General features: G+C 40.3%; 1 protein-coding gene across 1 annotated transcript; it reads right to left on the bottom strand.

Moving 5' to 3' along the window:
• Positions 1 to 801: 801 nt before the first annotated feature.
• Positions 802 to 11,853, bottom strand: LOC138805651 (prostaglandin-E(2) 9-reductase-like). The gene is made up of 9 exons (XM_069990557.1): positions 11,699 to 11,853; positions 8,822 to 8,989; positions 6,983 to 7,099; positions 5,292 to 5,369; positions 4,836 to 4,958; positions 4,489 to 4,598; positions 4,092 to 4,257; positions 1,874 to 1,956; positions 802 to 1,038 (listed from the first exon to the last, which is right to left on the bottom strand). The coding sequence occupies exons 1-9, from the start codon at positions 11,780 to 11,782 to the stop codon at positions 996 to 998; spliced, it is 972 nt and encodes a 323-aa protein (XP_069846658.1). The 5' UTR covers positions 11,783 to 11,853; the 3' UTR covers positions 802 to 995.
• Between the last annotated feature and the right edge of the window lie 11,705 nt (positions 11,854 to 23,558).

The raw sequence follows: 23,558 nt of genomic DNA, 5'->3' as shown, positions 1-23,558 counted from the left end.
ATCCAGTCTTTCCCCAGCCAGTTGAGCTGAAAGAAAGATGGGGGGAAAAAAAGACCACTGGGAGAAAATGTTGGCTTTCTGATCTTGGTTGCAAAGATCAAGAGGGCAATGCCTTAGCTGTGAACTCAAGACCACCAAGGAAAGTGGACTTGGTCCCTACACAGCAAGGCGGAGGCACGAAAAATACTGGCTGATAAATGTTCTCTAACGTCCGTTCCAGGAAACCACGCAGTCATCCAGGTACAAAGATCAAAGAAAAGGTTTATTGTCAACAAAGAGATGGGCAAGATCCCTTCCCACAAAAGAGAAGAAGTGCCAACTATTGTCTGAGGTGACCTATATAACCTAGGAGATCTAGGATGGGCTAGAAGGGCCTAAGAGGCAGAGACCTCAATGTGGATGTGAGGAGCATTATGGATTCACTAGATTTATGGCTGCTGCCCAAATAGATAAGAGGCTGCAGCTGCAGCCCAGACCTGAAGGTCACTCTAATGGGATCTGGCTGCCTTACATGGTGGTAGCTGCCCCAGAGAAATGCCATCCCAAGGTTAAGGGGGGTTGGAGGCTGATTATATACTTCCTTTACTACATAAGCCTAGTATTGCCTAGGAAGGGAGCATGCTAAGCAATGGGAAGGGAGCTCATTGGACTAACAAGTTCCTACTCCTGCCTTAGATCTACAAAGTGACTAGTTTTCACCTCCACTCTCTGCCCATTACTTCTAGGCAAAACTAGTTTTGGGGGTCTAAGGAATCAGAAGGAAACAAAACATTCAAATAATGGAGGCAGTACTACATAAGATTCTTTAGGGATTTTTAAAAAACACTTTATTTTTCAGAATGTGACAAGAATTTAGTGTCTTCCCTTCCAGACCTCCAGCTGAGTGTGAGGGGGCAGAATTCATGGACTAACAAGCACTAGTACATCCACTGGCTGTATCTCCAGCGTCACCATGCGTAAGAGGGGCTTCTGAAATCTCCACAAAGGTCTTCACATTAATATTCATCATGAAAAGGAAAATCTGGGTGATCAGCCAAACTAAAATTGAAACAATGCATATTGTGAGCTTGATGATTCCATTTATAAGGTGATAAAATGAGTTCTTTATTACGTCATTTCTTTCTACTATGAATTTTAATTCACACAAACAGAAGGAATTGATTCTCTTGTATACACTCCTTTGTAATGTACATCCTTTCTTGGTTGCTATGACTTCAGAGTTACAGGAGGAAGAGTGAGGACTGTTGTCTGTAAATTCTTTCCTTCAATGGAAGCTGAACTCCAAGCTCTGTCCTCTGTGTTTTTATCTCTGGGACCAAAACTTTGTCTGTTCTCTGTGTTGAGCTCTCCATATTTCAGAAGCTGAAATGAGCCCTTCCTATTGACCATGCTAAGATCAGGTGTTCCCTAGACAAACGTAGCACAAACAGTTCCATGGAGAATACATGATGCTTTCTAATTTGAATCACAAGGATAATGGAGATATCCTTAATCTGATAATTGAGAGACAAGGAGAATATGGCATAAGCTTCCTTTTAGACACATTTAGTTAAGCTCTGTTGAGAATAGGCAAACCTGTATAGAATGAAGATACCTCCTCAGAAGTGTAGTTTCAGCATGGATATTGGGTGATCTAGAAAGTTCCATGGAATGAAAAGTGAAAAAGGGCATGTGAGAAAGTCCTAGCTTTCTCTGCTTTCACTCACAGAACAGAGTTTCTGGATAAAGTCTGGGAAGAGAATTCCCAAAAGTTCCTGTCTTATCCCTAACCCAAACTGTCCACTGTCTTCCACATATTGAGACAACTTATAACACATATGTTGTATTCTTTCTCAATATAAGTTGAGGCAACATATTTAACAAGATTACTTACAAAGAGGCAGTATTGTATCGGAAATTTCTGTTGAGACCATCTATAATTTTCATATCCTCTGGTGTCAACTGGAAATCAAACACCTGTTGCAGAAACAGAATTTTTTTATTATTTTCATACTACATGTTGGCAATCTGAGGAATCCCAAGTAGTGCAGAGGCAAAATATGAGAGATAAAAAGGTTCCAAAGGTTTGTGAAGATACCAAGAAAAGCACTCACATTGTTAACAACAACAAAAATACCCTGTAAAAAAAAGTAAGAGAAATCCAGTATAATGAAACTGCATTATACTACAGAAAAAGGAGCTCTCCAACTAGAGAAGATGCAGGGCTGAAATTATTCAAGTATGGGCATAGTGAACTTTAATGACTGTGAGTGTGATATTTATATATCCCGGCAGAATTACACATGTAATTGACAAAATTGCACATAGAATTGCCCCCACAAAAAAACACTTCCAACTAAATTAGAAGAAAACACCATAACACTTGTGCAGAGTCAAAGAGTAAACTAGTATAACTAGTGTATTCTTCCAAGATGTGATTTGTGAAGTACTCATAAAGAAAGGTATGAAGAATTTCATTACACTTAGTTGAAATTTGTTCATACAAGCCTACTCAACCACATGTGAGCCTTTTTAAAAATTTGTATTGAGAATAGACAACTATAGTTGACTAGATAAAATATATTCCCCAATATTTCACAGTTGCCTATATCCATTATCCATATCCTCTCTTTTTGAACTGGGGCTTGAACTTGGGGCTTGGATGCTGTCCTTGAGCTCCTTTTGCTCGAGGCTAGCGCTCTACCACTTTGAGCCATAACACTACTTCTGGTTCTCTGGTGGTTAATTGGTGATGAGAGTCTCACTGATTTTCCTGCCCAGGCTAGCTTCGAACAACAATTCTCAGATCTCAGACTCCTGAATGGCCAGGATTACAGGCATGAGCCACCAGCACATGGCCCCTTATTCTTTTAAGTAGTGGTCTCTATTATCCCCAAACTCTAGTCTGGCCTATAACTTGCATTTTTCTCAAATATAATTTGTCAGAATCAATGCTGTACAAATCTGGAGCTTAGATATAGGAAGATTATTTAAGTCCATGTAGTGGGAATAAGCCATGAAATGAGATGAAGCCTGGACTAGTTGGCTGAAGAATAGACGGACAGAGACACAGACAGACAGACTGATAGATATAGATGGAGATGTATATAGATATAGATGTAGATATAGATGGAGATAGATATAGATGGAGATACATGGAAGAGACCTCATTTGGTCTTCCACTGGTTGTTCTATTATTGGCATTATCCAGTTAGCAACCTGAAACTGATGCCTTCATTTTCTTGTAGATTCATGAGAGAGTGGACTGCAGATAAGTGGGAGTCCACGCCAGAATAAAAGAAATATTCAAATAAATGCATATACTCGTTACTCATAACTTTCATGAGTAACAGACTAGAGATGGTAGGTTTAAACTCAGGCCTCACATTTACCCAGCTTACTTTCTGAGCAGCACTCTACCACTTGAGCCACTCCTCTAGCCCTAATTTTACCACTTATTTTGGAGTTGGAGTCTCATGGACATTTCTGCATAGACAGGCTTCAAACTATAATCCTCTAGATCTCAGCCTCCTGAGTGGCTAGTATTACAGGTGTGAGCCACCAGCAACTGACTCACAAATAATTTTTCAGTTAAACCACTATGTTACAGCCTTAAGCAAGCAAGCAGTAGGTGTGGTTTTCTAGATAGCTACCTAAAATGGTTTAATAATTGTCTCATATTTAACAATAAGACAGTTGAACCTGTATAATTGGGCATAGACTTGAATGAGTACATGAAGGTAAGTTTATGAATATGAAATAATAGGTGTATTCGGGGAAATTAAAAATAAAACTATAAAATCCAATTCTCCAATTTCATAAAAGAAAAAATAAATTGTTAGTTGCATAGGGTTACAAATAATATTGCTGAATTATGCTCACATCAAAATCTCTATTTTCTGTCCTGTCCTGATTCTATCCAACCCTGTTGTCTTTCCTGTCACTCTGGTAGAAAAAAAGCACAGTTAAAAAAAAGAAAACGACCTTGTACCACACATGTGTCAGCAGTAACAAAGCAGTCGGTTCAGCACACGTGTCCTGAGATCTCACAATGAAGCACAAATGTTCCAGTTATTACATAGAATCCATGATGCCTGCTCATCCCTCATCACCTGCATGTTCTCTCTGATTCGCTTTTCATTGAAACTCTTGGCTAGGACCACAATCCCACGTTGTAGCTGGTAGCGAAGGGCAACCAGTGCTGGAGTTCGCTTGTGCTTTTTTGCAATGGCACCAAGAACTGGATCATCCAAGAGAAATGGGGAGCTCTGGTCTACCCTGGAAGGAGAGACACGAGTGTTGGATTCCAGAAGTAGTGTATGCCTATGGTTCAAAGGACTTGCCAAAACAGACTATGGAGTCCATGCTAGACCCTCAGCTGTTCTCCCCAGACCAGACATGTAAATTCTCCTCTCTCCCTAACCAAGTTCAGAAACCTTGAGTATTGCAGGACTGAAAATGCTCCATGAACAAGGGCAGGTTCTATGAACTCCCTATTGTCTTTATTACCATCGTGAATCTCGAGATGTTCCCAGGCAGCAATAGGCAACCAGAGCAATATCTTTTGACTTGCAGAAATCCAGCATTTTGCTCTGGTTAAGGTAAGGATGGCATTCTACCTGGAGATGGACAAGACAAAAAGTTATCTGATTATATGAAGTCTTCCTATTAATATGAAAGGCAAATGTCAAAATCCACTACATTAAATTAAAAGAAACTGTGCCGTGAAATTTAAAGTGAAATCTTAAAGTAGTCATCTATTTTTATATGTGTGTGCTGGTCTTAGACCCATGGCAGCAGTGTGGAAAGAAAGGAAGGAAGGAAGAACATAAGGAGATGAGGTGAAGGGTACTCACCTGGTTGCAGACAGGCTTGTACTTGAGCCCTGGTTTGTTCAGGATCCTCTCCAGCTGCCTGCGGTTAAAGTTGGATACCCCAATGGACTTGGCCAACCCTGAATCCTTACACTTCTCCATGGCCTGCAGAAAGAAAATCGAAGAATTGCTTGTACAGCTATCTTCAAATCAATGTATATTCCAAGAAGTGCTCAAAGGAAGCAATTGATGTAGATTATCTAAAAGAGGAGAAATTGTCAAGAAAATAATCGAAGGAGATAGTGACTGTAAGAAAGAATTCTTGGTGTTCTATTTAGAAAGTAGGAGAGTCTCCAGTAATGAGTTCTTTCTCTCTACCACTCCACCAAAACACCCCTTGAGAGGTACAATTTTCTAGATCCAGCTCTGAAAAAAAATCTCATGCTCATAGGTGAAATCAGAGCCAAATTCCTTTCCCAAAGCTCTCCAAGGACTCACCTCCCATGTGTCACAGAGATCCACGGTTTCAAATAATAGTTTTCCATTTTCATCACGTGGCACAATTTGGTCTCCAGGCTGGAACAGAGGTGTTTGTTTTAGAGATTTCATCAAACATACTGCTACGATTAGTCACATGGCCAAGTAATTTTAGACTGGGCTGTTAAACACTCCTGGAATAGGTAAATAACTCTTAGATATTTATATTTGCAGAATATTTTCTATTTGAAATAGTAGAAATGGCCTTCATAGATAGGATTTACTCTTTTATATGTTTAATACTGGTTTCCAATGACATGATTTTCCAACGACATCTAATTTAACTTATGTTACTTTTGTCAGTCCCTATATTTTCCTGGGGGGAGGGGGTGGTGGGGAAATTCCTCTCTTGTTGGTAAAGACAATAATTACATGGCCTTGACATCCAGCAAGAATGGATTATGCTCATGACCTAAGCCAAACCAGTTCTTTTTCCCCTTGGACATATGAGGGCCCATGGACACATGTATGAATCAAACAGGTCCAGTCCACATTTCTTCACCAATAAAGGAGATGCTGGAAACTCAGAGTGGTTTTTGTTTTACTAACCAAGGTCATGTTTTCTACCAATAGCAAATGATGAGACAAGAATGCATAAATCTGTTGGAATGCAGCACTGAAAGGCAGAGAAAACCATTTCTAAGGATGACATTACCTCATCTTTCAATCTAACCATAGCTTAGATTTCTTATGTAATTCAATAACCTTATCACACAAGCTGACAATGTAGTTTTCCATAACTTTACATCAAATATTCTACATAATATAGTTCATGGCTAAGTGACATCTAAGAACCCCATTACAAGAGATGATGGAGTCAGCATGGTAGTTTTGTTTTGTTTTGTTTTGTTTGACTGATCCTGGGGCTTGAATTCGGGGCTTTGTGCTCAAGGCTAGCTCTCTGCCACTTGAGCCACAGTACCACTTCCAGCTTTTTCTGCATAGTTTATTAGAAATAAGAATCTTATGGACTTTCTTGCCTGGACTAGCTTCAAACTGTGATCCTCAGACCTCTGCCTCCTGAGTAGCTAGGGTTACAGGCATGAGCCACTGGTGCTGGGCTGTATATGGTAGTTTTATTGATCTCCACAGACTCGAGAACCTATGCCTGTGATCATTACTGAAAGGCTAAGGAAAGAGTGGTTATGAAGACTGTGGCTATTGTATATTTTCAAGTTCCTGAGGCCGAAAGTTTGATGTTGTTAAACTCTTTACTCTTAGAGTAAAGAAACAAGAAATAAAATAAAAATGAGTCATTTAGATGGGGCTGGGAAGGTAGCTCAGTGGTAGAGCGCTTGCCTTGCATGCCTGAGGCCCTGGGTTCAATTCCTCAGCACCACATAAGCAAAAACAAAAAAAAAAAGCCGGAGTGGCGCTGTGGCTCAAGTGGTAGAGCGCTCGCCTTGAGCTGAAGAGCTGAGGGACAGCGCCCAGGCCCAGAGTTCAAGCCCCACGACCAGACTCCCCCCCCCCAAAAAATGAGTCATTTAGAAAATCACTCAATAAAAGGAAATCAAGAATTACTATATAGAATTTCCTTCAGCATAGTAGTTTATGAATCCACTGGAGAAAGTAGGAATTCAGCCATCCAAGGAACTGAGGAATGTGTTGACATCACTTAGGAAATCATTTTGAGCACACAAACCATTTACCTGCAAAGGCATTGGGAAGTGGATGATAAAAAGGTCAACATAGTCCAACTGAAGCTTTTTTAATGACAGTTCCAAGGATGATCGGACCAACTCCGGACGACTGAAAGTAGGCCACAGCTGCAAAGGTTAACAATACAATGTGCAACATTAATATTTAACCAATTCTGTTAGTTTGACTCAATCAGTACAGAAACATTTTCTACTGGATAGGTCACTAGAAACCACAGCAGCAATCCACTTTCTTCTTTGTATGAGAATCTGTCTCATACATACAAATTTTATTACGTTTGGGTTTTGTCAGTCCATTTATTGAACTCAAAATGAAGTTACTTAAGAGAAAATTTTTTAAAGTAATAATTCTTTTTTTAATTTTTATTTATTTTTAATAATTCTCATTATCTGAACTATGTTTGGCTGAATTTATAGAGTACACAAGCTTTGTCCAAATTTCTAATCCATTCAACTAAATGAGCAAAATTAGTATCCCTTTTGGATACTTAATTTAAAGTTAAAGAGAAAAACTTTAGAATATGTTAATATGTCCAAAACAATTTGCTATATCATTCTATATACAAAGACCTCTCTTATATTACTCTCTCTTATTGACAATGTAAAAAATAAAACTCAGAATAAGAGATTTTAGAAAATGATCAAGGAGATAAGAAAAGCCATAACCTGACCAGTTATGTCTGATTTTATCACTCATGATACTTTATTCAATCTGAAATTCAGAACAGTAATTTCACATTGAAGTCAGAAATGTAGACACTATTAACAATGACATCATCTTTATTAATATTTGACCATAGTTTATATATATATATATATATATGTTTTTATTGTGAAAATATTGTACAGAGGAGGGGTTATAGTTACATGAACAAGGTAACGAGTACATTTCTTATCAAGTATTTTTGCCTCCTCCTTTGTTTTCCCCCTACCATCCCTTCCCTCCCATCAATTCTTCAACTACACTCCCCACCCCCCCACCCCCGCCTAATTTTTTTTTTTTTTTTTTTTTTTGTCAGTCGTGGGGCTTGAACTCTGGGCCTGGGCGTTGTCCCTGAGCTCTTCAGCTCAAGGCAAGTGCTCTACCTCGAGCCATAGCACCACTTCTGGTTTTCTACTGGTTTATTGGAGATCAGAGTCTCATGGACTTTTCCACCTGGGCTGACTTTGAACCGTGATCCTCAGATCTCAGCCTCCTGAGTAACTAGGATTACAGGCGTGAGCCACTGGCACCCAGCTGACCATAATTTTAATATACAAATGTGTGCAACAAAAGTGTACTAGTTATAATTTACTGAGCAGCTATTCATCCAATTGCATAGTGCCATTTCTTTTAATGTTAATTTATTTAAGTAATTGTGAAGAGTTGCTATTTTTATTATCTCTAAATAGTTGTACAAAGGAGTTGCCACTGGGCTGGGAAGGTGGCTCAGTGGTAGAGCGCTTGCCTTGCATGCTCGAGGCCCTGGGTTCGATTCCTCAGCACCACATAAGCAAAAAGAAAAAAGCCGGAAGTGGCGCTGTGGCTCAAGTGGTAGAGCGCTAGCCTTGAGCTGAAGAGCTGAGGGACAGCGCCCAGGCCCAGAGTTCAGGCTCCACGACCGGACCCAAAAAAAAAAAAAAAAGGAGTTGCCACTCAACAAAGTTTATGAATACAATGCATCAATTGTGATTTCTATACAATACAATAAGTAAAATAAATATAACAAATAAATAATTAGAATATAATAAATATAATATATAAGTGAAATATAATAATATATAATATAGTGCAACATAATAATATAAACATAATAATAAATATGCAATAGTATATCATGTAAACAATACCTTTGTAGTATAGAATATATCTTCTCTCTTCACAGTGCCATCTGCAATCTTACTTCTAATGGCTAATCCTACCTCCTCTTCTACTTCATATGAATAAGCAGAGTCAATATGACGAAACCCAGCATCTATAGCAAGTTTTGTGGCTTTCAGGGCTTCACTCATAGGAACCTAGAAAAATAACCAAAAGTAGTATTTGGGTAACTATGTGGTGAGAGATATTTCAAGATAGACAAGAGCTTTTTCTTATGTCTTGGGTTAGTTCACAGACATCCCATGAGCACTTGCAGTCCTGATCTATCTTTTAGTTTATCACTGGTATTGGATATCACCCATGTATTTTCTGGAAAGACTCACCAGACTAATTGTACAGTTACAGCCATGGCTGTCATTTATATAGAGAGGATACAAAGTAAAATCATTGCAGAAATCAGGGACCCTGGGGGGGGGGGTGCACAGAGGAAATCTAGTATAGAGGAAATCTAGTACAAAGTATAATGACCCTTCTGCTATCCCATTCAATTCAGTGCTATAAACCCCACAACAATCAATTTCTGAGGAAGAAATAAAAATGACCATCTACAACAGAAGCTGTTTAGAGACTACATTTCTAGTTTCACCTGAGTGGCTGATTTAATACACATTTTCCAATACCACACACAAAAAATTACAGTCTACCAAGAAAATCAGATCTACATAAACCCTAATATTTGGACAATAGTTAAGATACTGTTATCTTCTTTATCAGTCAGGATGTGGTAAGAAACGAAATACTTAGTTTCCAGAAGGTATCAATTTGAAAATGAGCACATTCCTTAAACTAAGTCTTCTAGATATAATCAGTGCTGTTAAATTAACTCTTACTATTAAATTACCATAACCACTATTAAAAACAACTCTTTTATAAAACCACTCTTACTGAATTGCAAGGAGTATATAAACATACCACAGGGATATAGGCATACCTCATTTTTATTGTTTCATTTATGTATAATAGACATGGTATTATTTTCTATAAGTTAAAAATGCCTAAGATGTGCAACTTAACACTCTGATGCATGAACACACACATACACAGAGAGACAGAGTAAAAGAGAGACAGACAGGAAGAGACAGAGGAAGGAAGGGAGGAAAAAGGAAGGAAAGAGAGAGATGAGGGGAGGTTGGGAACAGCTAAGGCTAGATAAAAGGGGTGAGGAGGAAAAAATGGTATGCATCCTTACTATTCTGTAGCATTATAAATACAAAGTGTGTGTGCAAGACAGAGAGAGAGTGTGTATGTGTGTGCTGGTTCTGGGGCTTGAACTCGGAGTGCTGTCCCTGAGCTTTTTTGTTCAAGATTAGTGCTCTGCCTCTTGAGCCATGGTTCCACTTCCAACTTTGCTTAGTTAGAGATAATATTCTCACAGACTTTCCTGCCCTAGATAGCTTTGAACCAAGATCCTCAGATCTCAGCCTCCTACACAGCTAGGATTACAAGTCATGAGTCACTGGCCTCTGACATAAACACACCACCTTTTAAAGGTATTGAAAACCAAATACTCAAATGATTCACTTTGTTGCAATAGTTGTTTTATTGTAGTGGTCTGGAAGAAAAGTATTTTTTTTTTTGGGGTCCGGTCGTGGGGCCTGAACTCTTGGCCTGGGCGCTGTCCCTCAGCTCTTCAGCTCAAGGCTAGCACTCTACCACTTGAGCCACAGCGCCACTTCTGGCTTTTTTTTTCTGCTTATGTGGTGCTGAGGAATTGAACCCAGGGCGTTAAGCATGCAAGGCAAGCGCTCTACCACTGAGCCAACTTCCCAGCCCAAGTATATATTTTTTTATAAAGCTTACTATCTCCAAAAAAATGTTTACATAAGAAATCAAACACAATCCTGAAAAGGATCTATGAGTTCATCCTGAAAAGGCTTTGTGAAGTAGGTACCCTTTCAGAATAATAAAACCCACCTACTTTAGGAAAGATTGTGATTGTAATGACTACAGATGCAGTGTGTCCTTGATCCTTCCATGCCTCCCTTTGTGCCAGTTTGCAAAATGAAGTAAAAAACACCTACAAGAGACCTTCAAAATGCCTTAATGGATGTTCTTTCTGTGTCTTCTGTATGAAAAAATGAGACTCACTGAAGTTTTAATTAGCCCTTATTGCATAATGAGCAATCTAAGGACACTACTGGAATGAAAATATTTTCCAGTCTATTGAAACATTCACTTGCTGATATTTAGAGACCTCACCCAGTGGATACAGAAACCTACCTCTGTCATTTTGATTCATAGTCAATGTTATGAACCCAGATCCAGAATTCAGACTTGCTTCTAAATTCTATTGCAGTTTACCTCTCCCAAATAATAATCTTATACTTTCCTGTCATGGAAAGTTACCAGAAGTAAGAACCATGAATAGAAGATCTCATTTAGCCCAGGACCAGCCATTTCTGTCGCTCTGAGCTGAACACAATAGTCTGTTGTTATTTTTTCTCCCACTCATCACTTCTCCAATGCTTTCTGACACTGAGATTTATCTGCCTCATGCCTAAAGATCAAAGAGTTCTTAAATTACAGAAATAAACCAAGGAACCAATCCCATTACCACCCAATTCTACCAAGAGAAGACAAGCAACACTCTTGACTGCTAAGTAGCATCTCTGACACCAGGCAATGAAACAGACTGGGAGCTAAAGGAGAAGAGAGAGCCCAAAACATTCAGTGAGTGTCCTACGGCCACACCACAGTGCATAGCAATCTGTGACTTTCTTCTTTAAGCCTAGAGACACAGACTGGAAAGTGTGTCCTGCAAATCACCCAGGAACACAGACTTGAAATTCAGGTCAGCTTTTACTCATATCCTCCACTTTTCTTACACAAAAAAGCAATACTGTTACCTTTTCAGGTACAGCTGTGCCAAATCCCAGGACAGGCATGAAATGCCCATCATTGAGGGCCACACACTGGTATTTGTGATCCATAACCTTCCTTTTGTCCCAGCAGACACAGATTGTTTCTTCTGGCCACAGATTATGAGGCAAACAGATGGGACACTTACTAAATATCTGTCCAAAGGTTGACTGGTCACGTGCAAGTAGGAGGAGAAAAAAAAAGAAACAAGATTTCATGGAGAGAGAGGAGAACAGGAGATTTAGTTTACATTCTTTTATGAATGTCATGACAATAAAACTGTTACATTTTGCAGAAGAGGTTTTATTTCTTATTCATAGTCCATCTATATTGTGGAAACCTATTTTGAGAGATTTGGTAAATAATTAGAGCCATAGGTTGAGCTAACAAAATTCTCCAGCTACTAATAAGGTTGATAGCATCTGGTTTTGTTTTTCTGCCCAGGACCTGGAATTAAGAACTCTTAAACTAGGACCTGCCAACCTTAGCATCCATGGGAAATGCCTGAGGAATGTATGTTTCCCTATCTAAGTCACCTCTAAGAGCGGGGTTGTACTGCAACAAGGTTCTTGAAAGATATTCAGCTTAAATAGTAATAACAAAAGGGTGCTCAAAACTACAGGATGCAGAGGGGAGTTTGTCTGTGTGTGGATCACTTCGGAACACCTATCTGCTGTTGAAGTACTCAAGTTTGAGTCCACGTTAAAAGTAAGCTGGCCCGGGCTGGGAAGGTGGCTCAGTGGTAGAATACTTGCCTTGCATGCATGAGGCCCTGGGTTCGATCCTCAGCACCACATAAGCAGAAAAAAAAGCCAGAAGTAGCGCTGTGACTCAAGTGGTAGAGCGCTAGCCTTGAGCTGAAGAGCTGAGGGACAGTGCCCAGGCCCGGAGTTCAGGCCCACGACTGGACTAAAAAAAAAAAGTAAGCTGGCCCAATGTGACAGCAGACACAGAAGTCCATTTTTTTTTACATTTTTTATTATTATTATCTTTAAGTAGTTGTACAAAGAAGTTCCCATTCTACAAAACAGTGTATGAATACAAGGTGTCTGACAACATTGTCACCCATCCTAACCCAACCCTTCTCTCACTTTTCTTTTTTTTTTAATTGAGATTAGGTGAGTACATAAATTTCACATATTTCACAGTTTGTGGAATAGTGAGACTTAGTTAAAGTCACAAACACATTTTAACCTTCATGAGGCAAATTGTCATTATCATGGTCTATAACATTTGTGAATTCTATGAGCTTTGACAATACAATTATTTCTTCCACATCATGTGATTTTTACATTTCTTTCCTTTTGCTTAGTATAGGCTGTTCCCTCTTTCCTTTATTCCTCCCTTCCCATTGCTGTCTTTGGGTTGCTTAGTTCTTTTTCTACAGAAGTCCATTTTATTTTCTGGTGCTGGTACTGGGGTTTGAACTCACAGACTCATTTAGTGCTGTATCACTGAGTCATTCCTCAGCCCTGGTTATTATTTATTATTATTATTATTACAAAAAGTTGTAGCTTTTTGTAATTTTTTGTAATAATTTTTGCTCGAAAGTTCTCTTTAAGGAGTTTCCTTTCAACATGTCAGTTTATGAATATAATGCATCTTGAATAACATCACCCCTTCCATTATTTCCCCTCCTTAGGGGCTGGGAAGGTGGCTCAGTGGTAGAGTGCTTGCCTTGCATGCATGAGGCCCTGGGTTCGATTCCTCAGCACCACATAAGCAGAAAAAGCCGTAAGTGGCACTATGGCTCAAGTAGTAGAGTGCTAACCTTGAGCTGAAGAACTGAGGGACAGTACCCAGGCCCAGAGTTCAAGACCCATGACTGACCAAAAACAAAACAAAAAAAAAAAACAAAAACCATTATTTCCCCTCCTCCATCTGCCCCAATCTCATTCATTCTTTCAAATTATCTGGCTCCATTTTCATAGAGGCACATTGAATCTTTGGGGGGAGGGTATGAAGGGAGGTGCCAATTCTGAGGCTTGAATTCAGGGCCTTGGGCTGTTGTTTAGCTTTTTTGCTCAAGGCTAGAGCTCTACTACTTGAGTCACAGCTCCATTTCTGGCTAAACATTTTGGGTAAGCAATTGAAGGTAAGAGTCTCATGGACTTTCTTGCCTGGGCTGGCATCAAATCTTGATCCTTAGATCTCAGCCTCCTGAATATCTAGGATTACAGGCATGAGTCACCAACAGCCGGCAACACACCAAATATTATAACTTATTGACCCACTCTTTTTCTCTTTCTTTGTCTTCCCTTCCCCTTGACCTCACTTGCATACAACATAGTTGCCATTCATTTTGTTACAGTTTAAGTTCACTGGTTGTTTTTTAATAGGATCTAACTTCTTGCCTGGGTATTGGCTGGACTGAGATAACGGTTTTCGGCTTCTTTTAGTTGCTGGGCTGACAGACATGTCCAGCTTCCCTCTGTGCAGATGGATTCTTGCAGACTTTTCAACCAGGGCTAGTCTGGAACCTGATCCTCCCAACTAAGGCCTCCCATGTGGTTTTGAAATAGGGATTCTGGGTCTAAGTAACATTGTCTTGTCCTCACCACCACACTGGTATCTTAATAGATGATAGTTGTTCATATAACTGCAACCCCTCCTCTGTACAGTATTCTCACAATAAAAATATATTAAAAAATAGATATGAGAACTTTTCACTTAGCTGTGAAAACCCTAGAGTTGAAATGGGTCATTCTTTGAACTGCAGATGTGTCATGTTGTTTAGCTCCAGGAAAGTTTTGCCCCTGTAACTGGTCCTTGATTGTCCCCTGGTTGTTCCCCTAGATAGTTTGCTTTGCTTCTGTAGAACACAGGTTTAGCTCCACACACTAGGGAAAGAGGGTAAGGCTGGGGTGTTAGTAGGTCAAAATGCTACTCATGTAAAAAGGTCTTAATGAATATCTGTACAGATTCTAGTAATTTTTACTGGTATTACATGCCCATGCAGACTTTTGTTGTTGTTGTTGTCGGTTCTGGGGCTTGAACTCTGGGCCTGGGCACTGTCCCTGAAGTTCTTGGTGCTCAAGACTAGCACTCTACCACTTGAGCCACAGCGCCACTTCTGGTTTCCTGGCAGTTAATCGTAGGTAAGAGTCTCACAGACTTTCCTGCGTTGGCTGTCTTCCAACCACGATCCTCAGATCTCAGCCTCCTGAGTAGCTAGGATTACAGGTATGAGCCACTGGCACTTGGCAAATGCAGACATTTTTATAAAGGCGATTTGTTGGCTAATGATAATGTCTCAATAGGGTATGGCTCTGAGATCATGTCCCTATTAAAAGCTATTTGGAAACCTTTACAGCTATTAATGCACTGTGTTATGCATTGGGAGATTCACCAAACATCAGGAAAATGCTTTTACAAACTGCAGTGCTAAACAAGTTATACTGGCCTGCTATATAAAACTGGCTTTTCCACTCCTTCAGACCAACTTTTACCTAGATGGAAGGGAACTTACGCTGTCCTTCTCAGTACCTCAACAACTGTAACTCATATTTGAGATGAGTCTCAACTTTAACAAAGCCTGCAAATCTGCCAGCATTATGACATAGGTGGACTGGGTCTATTTTCCCACAGTATGATCACCTGGCCTCCATCTCCATTCCATATACCCAGCAAGCCTTCGAGGATGCTGCCAATGGGATCTCTTTGTTAAATTCAGAGGCAAAAAGTGATGAGACAAGCTGTCCTTCAAATAGGACACCTTTAGACATCCTTACTGCAGCCCAAGAAGAAACCAGTTCAGTTGTAAAAAGTTAAATGTTGTATATAACACTGTTCTTAGCTTTAATGATCTCCTGACCTATTTTTAACCATTTAGTACTAATATGTAGGGAGATATTTGTTGTTCCTTACATTGTTTCTGTGTTTCCCTAATTATATGGCTCCCCTTCCAGCTTGGAGTAAAAATAAATGCTCCTGATGACATCTGATCCTAGCAATCCGACAGCTGAATTTATCATATCACCCATTGGTAAGATTTCAGGTCTGTGGCTAGGCAGGGTCAGAGCCCCATACATAGCTCGAAGCAGTTACAGAAGATGGATCTTCACCCCTCACCCACCTTCCCTTAAGATAGAGGGACCGAAGTCATTTTTTATTTTTGGAAAAATGAGGCAGGATCATTTAGGAAAAATAAGCATGGGAACACAGTGGTGACAAGTACAGACCCCTTTGAGTAAAGAGACCTCATTTATGAGAGATGGTGACAGGCCCAAGCCTTCTATGTCAGTCCTGGAAATCCTAGCCTCATTGGAGGAAATCTGGTCACTAAAAGTTGTCGCCCTGGTACATTGCCCATGGCATCAGAAAGGGGATAGACACTGTAGTAGTAAAAGAAAATCACACAGCTACCAGCCACTGCCAGAGACACTGCCTTAAAACCAGTGGGGCCCCCTAAACGTTTTATTGACTGTTCCCAACCCCAACCTGCCATCCAAGCCAGCGTTCTCCAAGGAAAAACAACATCTAGCCAAGACATTGGGTGGAGAACAAAACTCTGCAGGGCGCTGAATCTTGCCAGTAAGATTTCCTTACGCAAAGCTCTGGGCAGAGCCTTGCACAACCAGGTACTCCAGGCAACCTCCAGGTACTCTGTCTGTGCTCAGGTCAACACAAAACAGGGTAAAAAGCCACGTGTGGGAGTCAGGGCCCAAGGAAGCTCAGGGACGCATTGGGAGATAGATTTCACTGAAGTCAGCCCCCGCCTTAGGTTAACTTAATCATGTTTCTTTTCTTAAGTTTCTGTAGAATTTACAGGAGCATGAATAGGTCCAGGAGACAGTGCCATGGCCCAGTCCGCATCCCGTCCATCCCTTCCAATCTAGAGATTCCAATGTGGTTAAGAAGCTCCTTAAATATGGCCTCACTCCCACTGGGCAGGAACCCTACACCATCATCCTGACCATCCCCGCCATGATGAAAGTCGACAGGATCCCTGCCTGGTTCCACCACATGCAGCTGAAACCTGCAGACTCAGGAAGGAAGGCACACACACTTCAGATCCACTAAAGCAGAGACTTGTGTGTCACACTGATCCTTCACCCTTTCTGGCAACTCCTCCCCCAGAGCCTTCTTCGTGGGACACTCTCTTTGTGGTACACAGCTTTGGAAACCTTACCCAGCCTGACCTGGGAAAGGATTGCTGGTTATGTTTCAGTTCAAAGCCACCTGGCCACATGGGTGCCTGGCCACATGGGTGCCTGGCCACATGGGTATCTGTCATACAGAGCCAGCTTTGAATGCTGGAGACTCTCTGGGTTGCAGTTGGGATCAGCCCAGGCAGGCAAAAACCAGAGAGGGGAACTCTGCAGAGTCTTAGCAGAAACATGAGGTCAGTTCAGAGTGAGAAAATCCACAGAGGCAGGGTCGAAGGTGACAAAGGAGTTTTATTTACTGGCCTGCAACTACCTTGTCCCGGGCTAGCTACCCCAGAACCAAGTGCAGCCCTGACCTCCAAACCTCCAAGCAGGTAAGCTTCTTAGGGCTAGACCGGAAGCAACTCTTGGGTGGGTGATCAAGTTCCACACAGCCACCCTGCAGCTCAGGGACATGCTTCAGAGCCCCTTTGAGCAAATTCTCAGCTGCTCCAGTGCCTGCACCCCCTTTCTCCCTCCCTCCCCCATCCCACTCCTCAAAACACACACCTCTGGAAATCTATCTCTAAAAGAAAATCATTCTTAGATGAATACTCATTGCAGTATCACTTATATCTGAAACTTTTTTGTCTCTTCAATGTTTTTATCAGTATTCTCCTATGAGCATATAGTGTAACTTGATCTGACTCCCTGCTGTCATTCTCCTTCCTCCTCCAATGTTTTCATTGCTCTAGTTTCACACATGTGTATCAGGTGAATTGGCCACATTCACTCTCATTCACCCTCCCCACTCACACCCAGCCCACCCGTGTCACACTTCTGGGATTGTTTCAGTTGTATGTTCCCAGTGACTTTCACCTTGCTGTTTCACACATACAGTTACTGTACTTAATCAGCTTAAACCCCTAATTTATTCTCACTTTCCTCTTCCCCCTGCCCTCTATTTTTCCACAGCCCTTAGGGGCTTTTTGCTATCCTCGTTCTCAGATGCAATATATTTTGTTATTATTTACTCTCCAATATTGTCCTTTCTTCCTCCACTCTTTTATCTCTCAAACAGCCCCATAAGTACAAACATTAGAGATAGATGATAGATAGATGATAGATAGAGATGTAAAATGTATCTATAATATACACACATGTCATCCTGAGTGTGTTCACCTAGATGTTCATCTTGTAGGTCTAGCATCCACATATGAAAGAAAACATTTAACCTTTGTCCTTTAGAACCTGACTTAACTCACTTAATGTGGTGATCACTAGTTCCATTTACTTCTCTACAAATGATGTGATTTTATTCTTCTTTATGACTTCAAAACACACCATTGTGTGTATATACCGTGATTCAAGTGGTAGCCTTGAGTGAAAAAGCTAAGAAAGACAGTGCCCAGATCCTGAATTCAAGCACCAGTATCAGCGCATGTGTGCACGCTCACACACACACACACACACACACACACACACACGGGGGCGAGAGGGAGATTTCTACTTGTTTGTAAAAAAAATTTCTCAGATTCTCCATAAGAGAGCAACTTAGAACAATCTGTTTCTAGATAAACATGCATTCCAGTCATGTTCTGAATATTCACACTGCCTGTCTCCAATAGGAGCAAGTTCTTCATGTTCTGGAGTACATGAAGTCCATTTTCCTTACTCTCACAGAACATTCTTCCATATATGTGAAAGTTTTCATCTACAAATTCAAATGAGTAAGAAAAAAGTGCTTTGTTCTCTTGAAATTTATTTTCTTTGGAATGGTTTCAGTCTTGATCCTTCTTAGCAAATGCTGGCCTTGGTGTTTCCTCTTTGACAGATTACAAAACCAAGTCCTGGGATGGTAACCATCCTGAGGTTGTCATTGTTTATTTCCATCAAAACATTCATCATCTCAAATGCTTCGCTCCCTTCCAGTCCAGCAGCGTATGAGTGTGAGTTCAGCCCCAGGCCAAAGGAAGAGAGATGTTTTCTGCCTTCAGAACACCGTTTCCATGGGAATAAGGAATAACAATACACAGAAAAAGGCTGTACGTCATTGCCTCCTAGATGGATACCAAGATACCATAGGACTGTCCTGAGGGAAAACACTCCCATTTGAACATTCCATTTCCATCCTCCAGGCTATGAGAAGTTTCCTCTCGCTGTTAGAATATTTCATAACACAACTCAGAAAACATTGGTCTTCAGGAACAATTATTGCTCAAGTGTACTGAAAAATCAATGACGTTTATTTAATTTGGTCAAGTTCTTTGGAAACTGTTGCACAAAAATTTCTGTGCCCAACATTTCCAAAATACTTACTTGCTTCTCCAAACTAGGGACAAACCCTTTCTACATAGACACCTGCCTAACACTATTAAAGCTCAATGTAGATAAACAGGGCAGCTTCTTAGCATGGGTCAGTATATGTCAGGTTTTATATCACATGAGTATTGTGCCATAAACCAGGGCATGCCATTTTCAACTGCCTTATTCTTATCTGCCACCTAAAGCTTTCCAAATCACAGAAAAGAAGGAAAACAGAACTCTGATTCTCCTTTATTCTTTTGGTCATGGGACTTGAACTCTGGGCCTGGGCTCTGTCCTTCAGCTCTTCAGCTCAAGACTAGCACTCTACCACTTGAGCCACAGCACCACTTCTGATTTTCTGAGTGGTTTATTGGATATATGAGTCTCATGGACTTTGGTGTCTGGGCTGGCTTTGAATCACAATCCTCAGATCTCAGTCTCCTGAGCAGCTAGGATTACAGGCGTGAGCCACTGGTGCCCAGATCCTTTATTCTTTAATAAATAACTAAACTAGCCATCACTCTCTCTTCCAAAAGCATAGAATATTAACATAACTTGGGTAGTAAAAAGAATAAAGACAAGTGGAGATAAATCTTAATATTTTTTCAGCAATCTCATTAGGAAATAGAACAAAGATAGTATCAGTGACCTGGCTGATACTTTGAATGTTGTAGACAAGCCAAGCAAGACTCTCAATTAATCCTCACCAAGACCATCAGTACAGGTTCAGGAATTACAAACCAAGGGAAGGCGATTCCTGACAGATTCAAGGTCACTTGAATAAGTCTGTTTTCTGCTTGTTATAATTTTTAACTGTTCAATGGTTCTTATCATATATAAGCCTTCTCTTCCTATTTTATTTCCTCCTTCTTCCCTTAGTCTGAAAATGGAAAGTGGTAAGGCAGAAGATTACTGAGGGGGTGGGACATCTTCATTTGCTACAATTACTTTACATAGAAGCTCTACATAGTTTTTTCCCCAGATTTATCTCATGATTGAAGTTGTTGTACTATATCCAGAGCATACTAAGATTTGCAGTTAAGGTAATAGAAATGGACTTCAGGAGAGGTTTGTGTTCTGCACAATTCTTCCTCAAACTCCTCTCTCTCTCTCTCTCTCTCTCTTTTCTTTTTCATAATGAACCAGTTTCACTGAAGTATAAAGACCTTTTTGAAGGTTACTAGAGTATACTTTCCAACAATCATTTCATAGTCAATGGCATTCGGCAAGACTTTGGTAGCCTCAGAGATGTGCTGGGATTGAGAATGTTCAGAATATGTCATATGACATTAATGTTGAGAACACAACTTGATGGAACTGAGTTTGAGTTTACAGTAGCTGGCATTCCAAGGTTCACCTCACCTGTGCACCATCTGCTTTCTCTCTGGTGCCTGTCAGTATTCTTTCTTTGCTCTGGCAGTTGAAGTTCAATACGGTGCAGAGAGATTTATCCTGGTCATATTTATTTGATTTAGGCTCCTAAATACCTTCTCTACCTAAATCTATATCTTTCCCGAGGTTTGACGGTTTTTCTAATTTTTTTATAAAATAGGTTTTTTTCTTGGTGACTTTAGTCCATTCCTTCTTAGAAATTCCTTCTTTAGTCCACTCCATTCCTTCTTGTAGATCTAGTATTCTTTTTTGAGACAGACATTATTCTCTATATAGCCCATGCTAGCCTCAAATTCAGGGTCTTTTTGTCTTAACCTCCCAAATGCTGGTATTACAAGCATGTGCCACCGTGCCTAACTTAGACTTACTGTTGTACACACACACACACACACACACACACACACACACACACACACACACACACACACACACACACACACACACACATTTTTGCTTCAAAAGATTATCAAGGAAAATGTACCAACTATACTCTTTTATTTTCTTAAGTTTCAGTAATTTATATGGATTGTTTTAATCACCAGGAAAAAAATTTGATGGTGAACTAATAAATATCAGTTTGTAACATTAGAACATGCAAGGCTAAACTAGGATGGTGCTTCCTAATGACCTCCATGAAACACAGAAATCCTTTGGGCATGGCCAAAAAGAAGTGTATTGCAGTGTTAAAGGTCAATAGCTCATGGTCAATATTCCTCAGAATATGGATAATTTGGATGAGCCACAGACAGCACTGAATGAGAAAAAGAGATGGTAAATTTATTCACTATTTCTCCACACTATCAAAGACAAGAATTATAGTTATCCCTTCTCCTACCAGCTTTTTTTTCCAGCTTTTTCTGAGTAGTTTATTGGAGATAAGAGTCACACCGTGCTTTTCTGCCTGGGCTGGCTTCCAACTGCTGTGATCTTCAGATCTCAGCCTCCTGAGTAGCTACGATTATGGATGTGAGCCACCAGCATCCAACTTTAGCTGATATTTTAAGTACCAAATATTTGGATTTACCGCAGAGTTTGGGGAAAAAATAATATTCTAAGACCGAACATGTGCTTAACAGTACAACAACCAGGAGGTAAATGTCATATTGCTGTTCCTTTGTCCTCACTAGTTGCTGTACTTTTCACCCTTTTTCCTCTGACTATGTAATCTCTGTCTCAAAAAAGAATACTAGATCTACAAGAAGGAATGGAGTGGACTAAAGAAGGAATTCTTAAGAAGGAATGGCCTAAAGATGGGAGGGAAGGGATGGGAGGGGAAAAATAAGGAGGAGGCAATAATGCTTGATAAGAAATGTACTCCTTATCTTGCTCATGTAACTGTAACCCCTCTGTACAGTATTTTCACAATAAAAAACTTATTTAAAGGGCTGGGAAGTTGGCTCAGTGGTAGAGCGCTTGCCTTGCATGCCTGAGGCCCTGGGTTCAATTCCTCAGCACCACATAAGCAAAAAGAAAAAAGCCGAAGTAGCACTGTGGCTCAAGTGGTAGAGCACTAGCCTTGAGCTGAAGAGCTGAGGGACAGCGCCCAGGCCCAGAGTACAAGCCCCACGACTGGACCCCCCCCCAAAAAAAGAAAAAACTTATTTTAAAAATAGACGTAATATACACCTCAAAAAAAAGGTAAAATTAGTGCTGTGAGAACCAATCTCAGGAGCATAAAATGTTCAATTTCCACAATGCAAACACAGTGGAATCCACAGGTAACAGAATAAGTGAAATGGAAAAGAGAATATCAGAAGTTGAGGATAAAACAGAGAAGCTAGAACAGAAGGCTAGAGGTATGGAAAAAACACTCCAAGCCCATGCAAGGGTTTGGAGACACAGCTAGGAAGTCAAATTTACACATAATTGAGATTGACAAAGGGGAAGAATTTAATAGTAAAGGCATGGAAAACCTGTTCAGTAAAATAATAACAGAGAACTTCCCCAATCTTGAGAAAATCTTATCCACCCAACAGAAGCATATAGAACCCCTAGTAGACAAGATCCAAAAAGAAAAACGTGTACCCATCATAGTAAAACCATTAGACTTAAATAGCAAGGAATTGATTTTAAATGGTGCAAAAATCAATGAAGGAGCTATGTTACACTAGAAAGAAAATCAGAACCACTGCAGATATCTCCACACAAACCCTCAACACAAGGAGAACCTGGAGTGGTATAATCCAAGCCCTGAAGATCAACAACTACCAACCTAAACTGGTGTACACAGCAAAGCTATCATCCACATTTGATGGTGAAAAGAACCTTCCATGACAAACAAAAATGACTTCACATTTTAAAGGGAGTAAGAGGACATGTGGAGTAGTTAAACAGCACTCACCCAAACAAGGAAATAAATAAATACAAATAAACAAATGTTGCTGGAAATATGATTCGTCTATACAAACTTGCTAATAGGCACTTATCTAAGTTAAGCTCTCACCTTTCCATGGAGATTAGGAGAAAGAGACTATCTCCAGCTGTTGATTGGAGAGTAAATTCTTTTGGCCTTCCTGATCTTGAAGTAACCTAGAAACACTTCTATATGCAGCATGACTTATTTAAAACTATGCTAAGGTCTGAGAATGCGATTCAATGATAGATCACTTGTCTAGCAGGCACAAGGCCATAGGTTCAATCTCCAGCATAAGAAGAAAAATATATATTAATTAGTGCTTGTCTTAGGACAAGCCCACACAGGAGAGGATCAGATGAGGCTAGCAGGATTCTGACCAAGGGCAGAAGCTTCACATTGTGCTGGGGGTACGAAGTGCCTTCACCATGGGACTCATTCTCACCACTGCCTGCCATTGCCTCTGAAGTACTTTGATCACATTTGATTTGGGCCTTGGTTCTTTGATTTCCAATATTATTTTTGTGAGAATTATTATTATTTCTTTTTTGTCGGTCATTGGGGCTTAAACTCTGGGCCTGGGCACTGTCCCTGAGCTCTTCACCTCAAGGCTAGCATTCTACCACTTGAGCCATAGTGATATTTCCGGCTTTTTCTGCTTATGTGGTTCTGAGGAATGGAACCCAGGGCCTCATGCATACAAGGCAA

The sequence above is a fragment of the Dipodomys merriami genome, unplaced genomic scaffold (genome assembly GCF_024711535.1).
Source record: "Dipodomys merriami isolate MVZ:Mamm:240054 unplaced genomic scaffold, mDipMer1.0.p SCAF_4, whole genome shotgun sequence".
Classification (NCBI taxonomy): Eukaryota; Metazoa; Chordata; class Mammalia; order Rodentia; family Heteromyidae; genus Dipodomys; species Dipodomys merriami.
The sequence above is the reverse complement of the archived record's forward strand: the minus strand, read 5'-3'. Positions and strand labels throughout refer to the sequence as shown.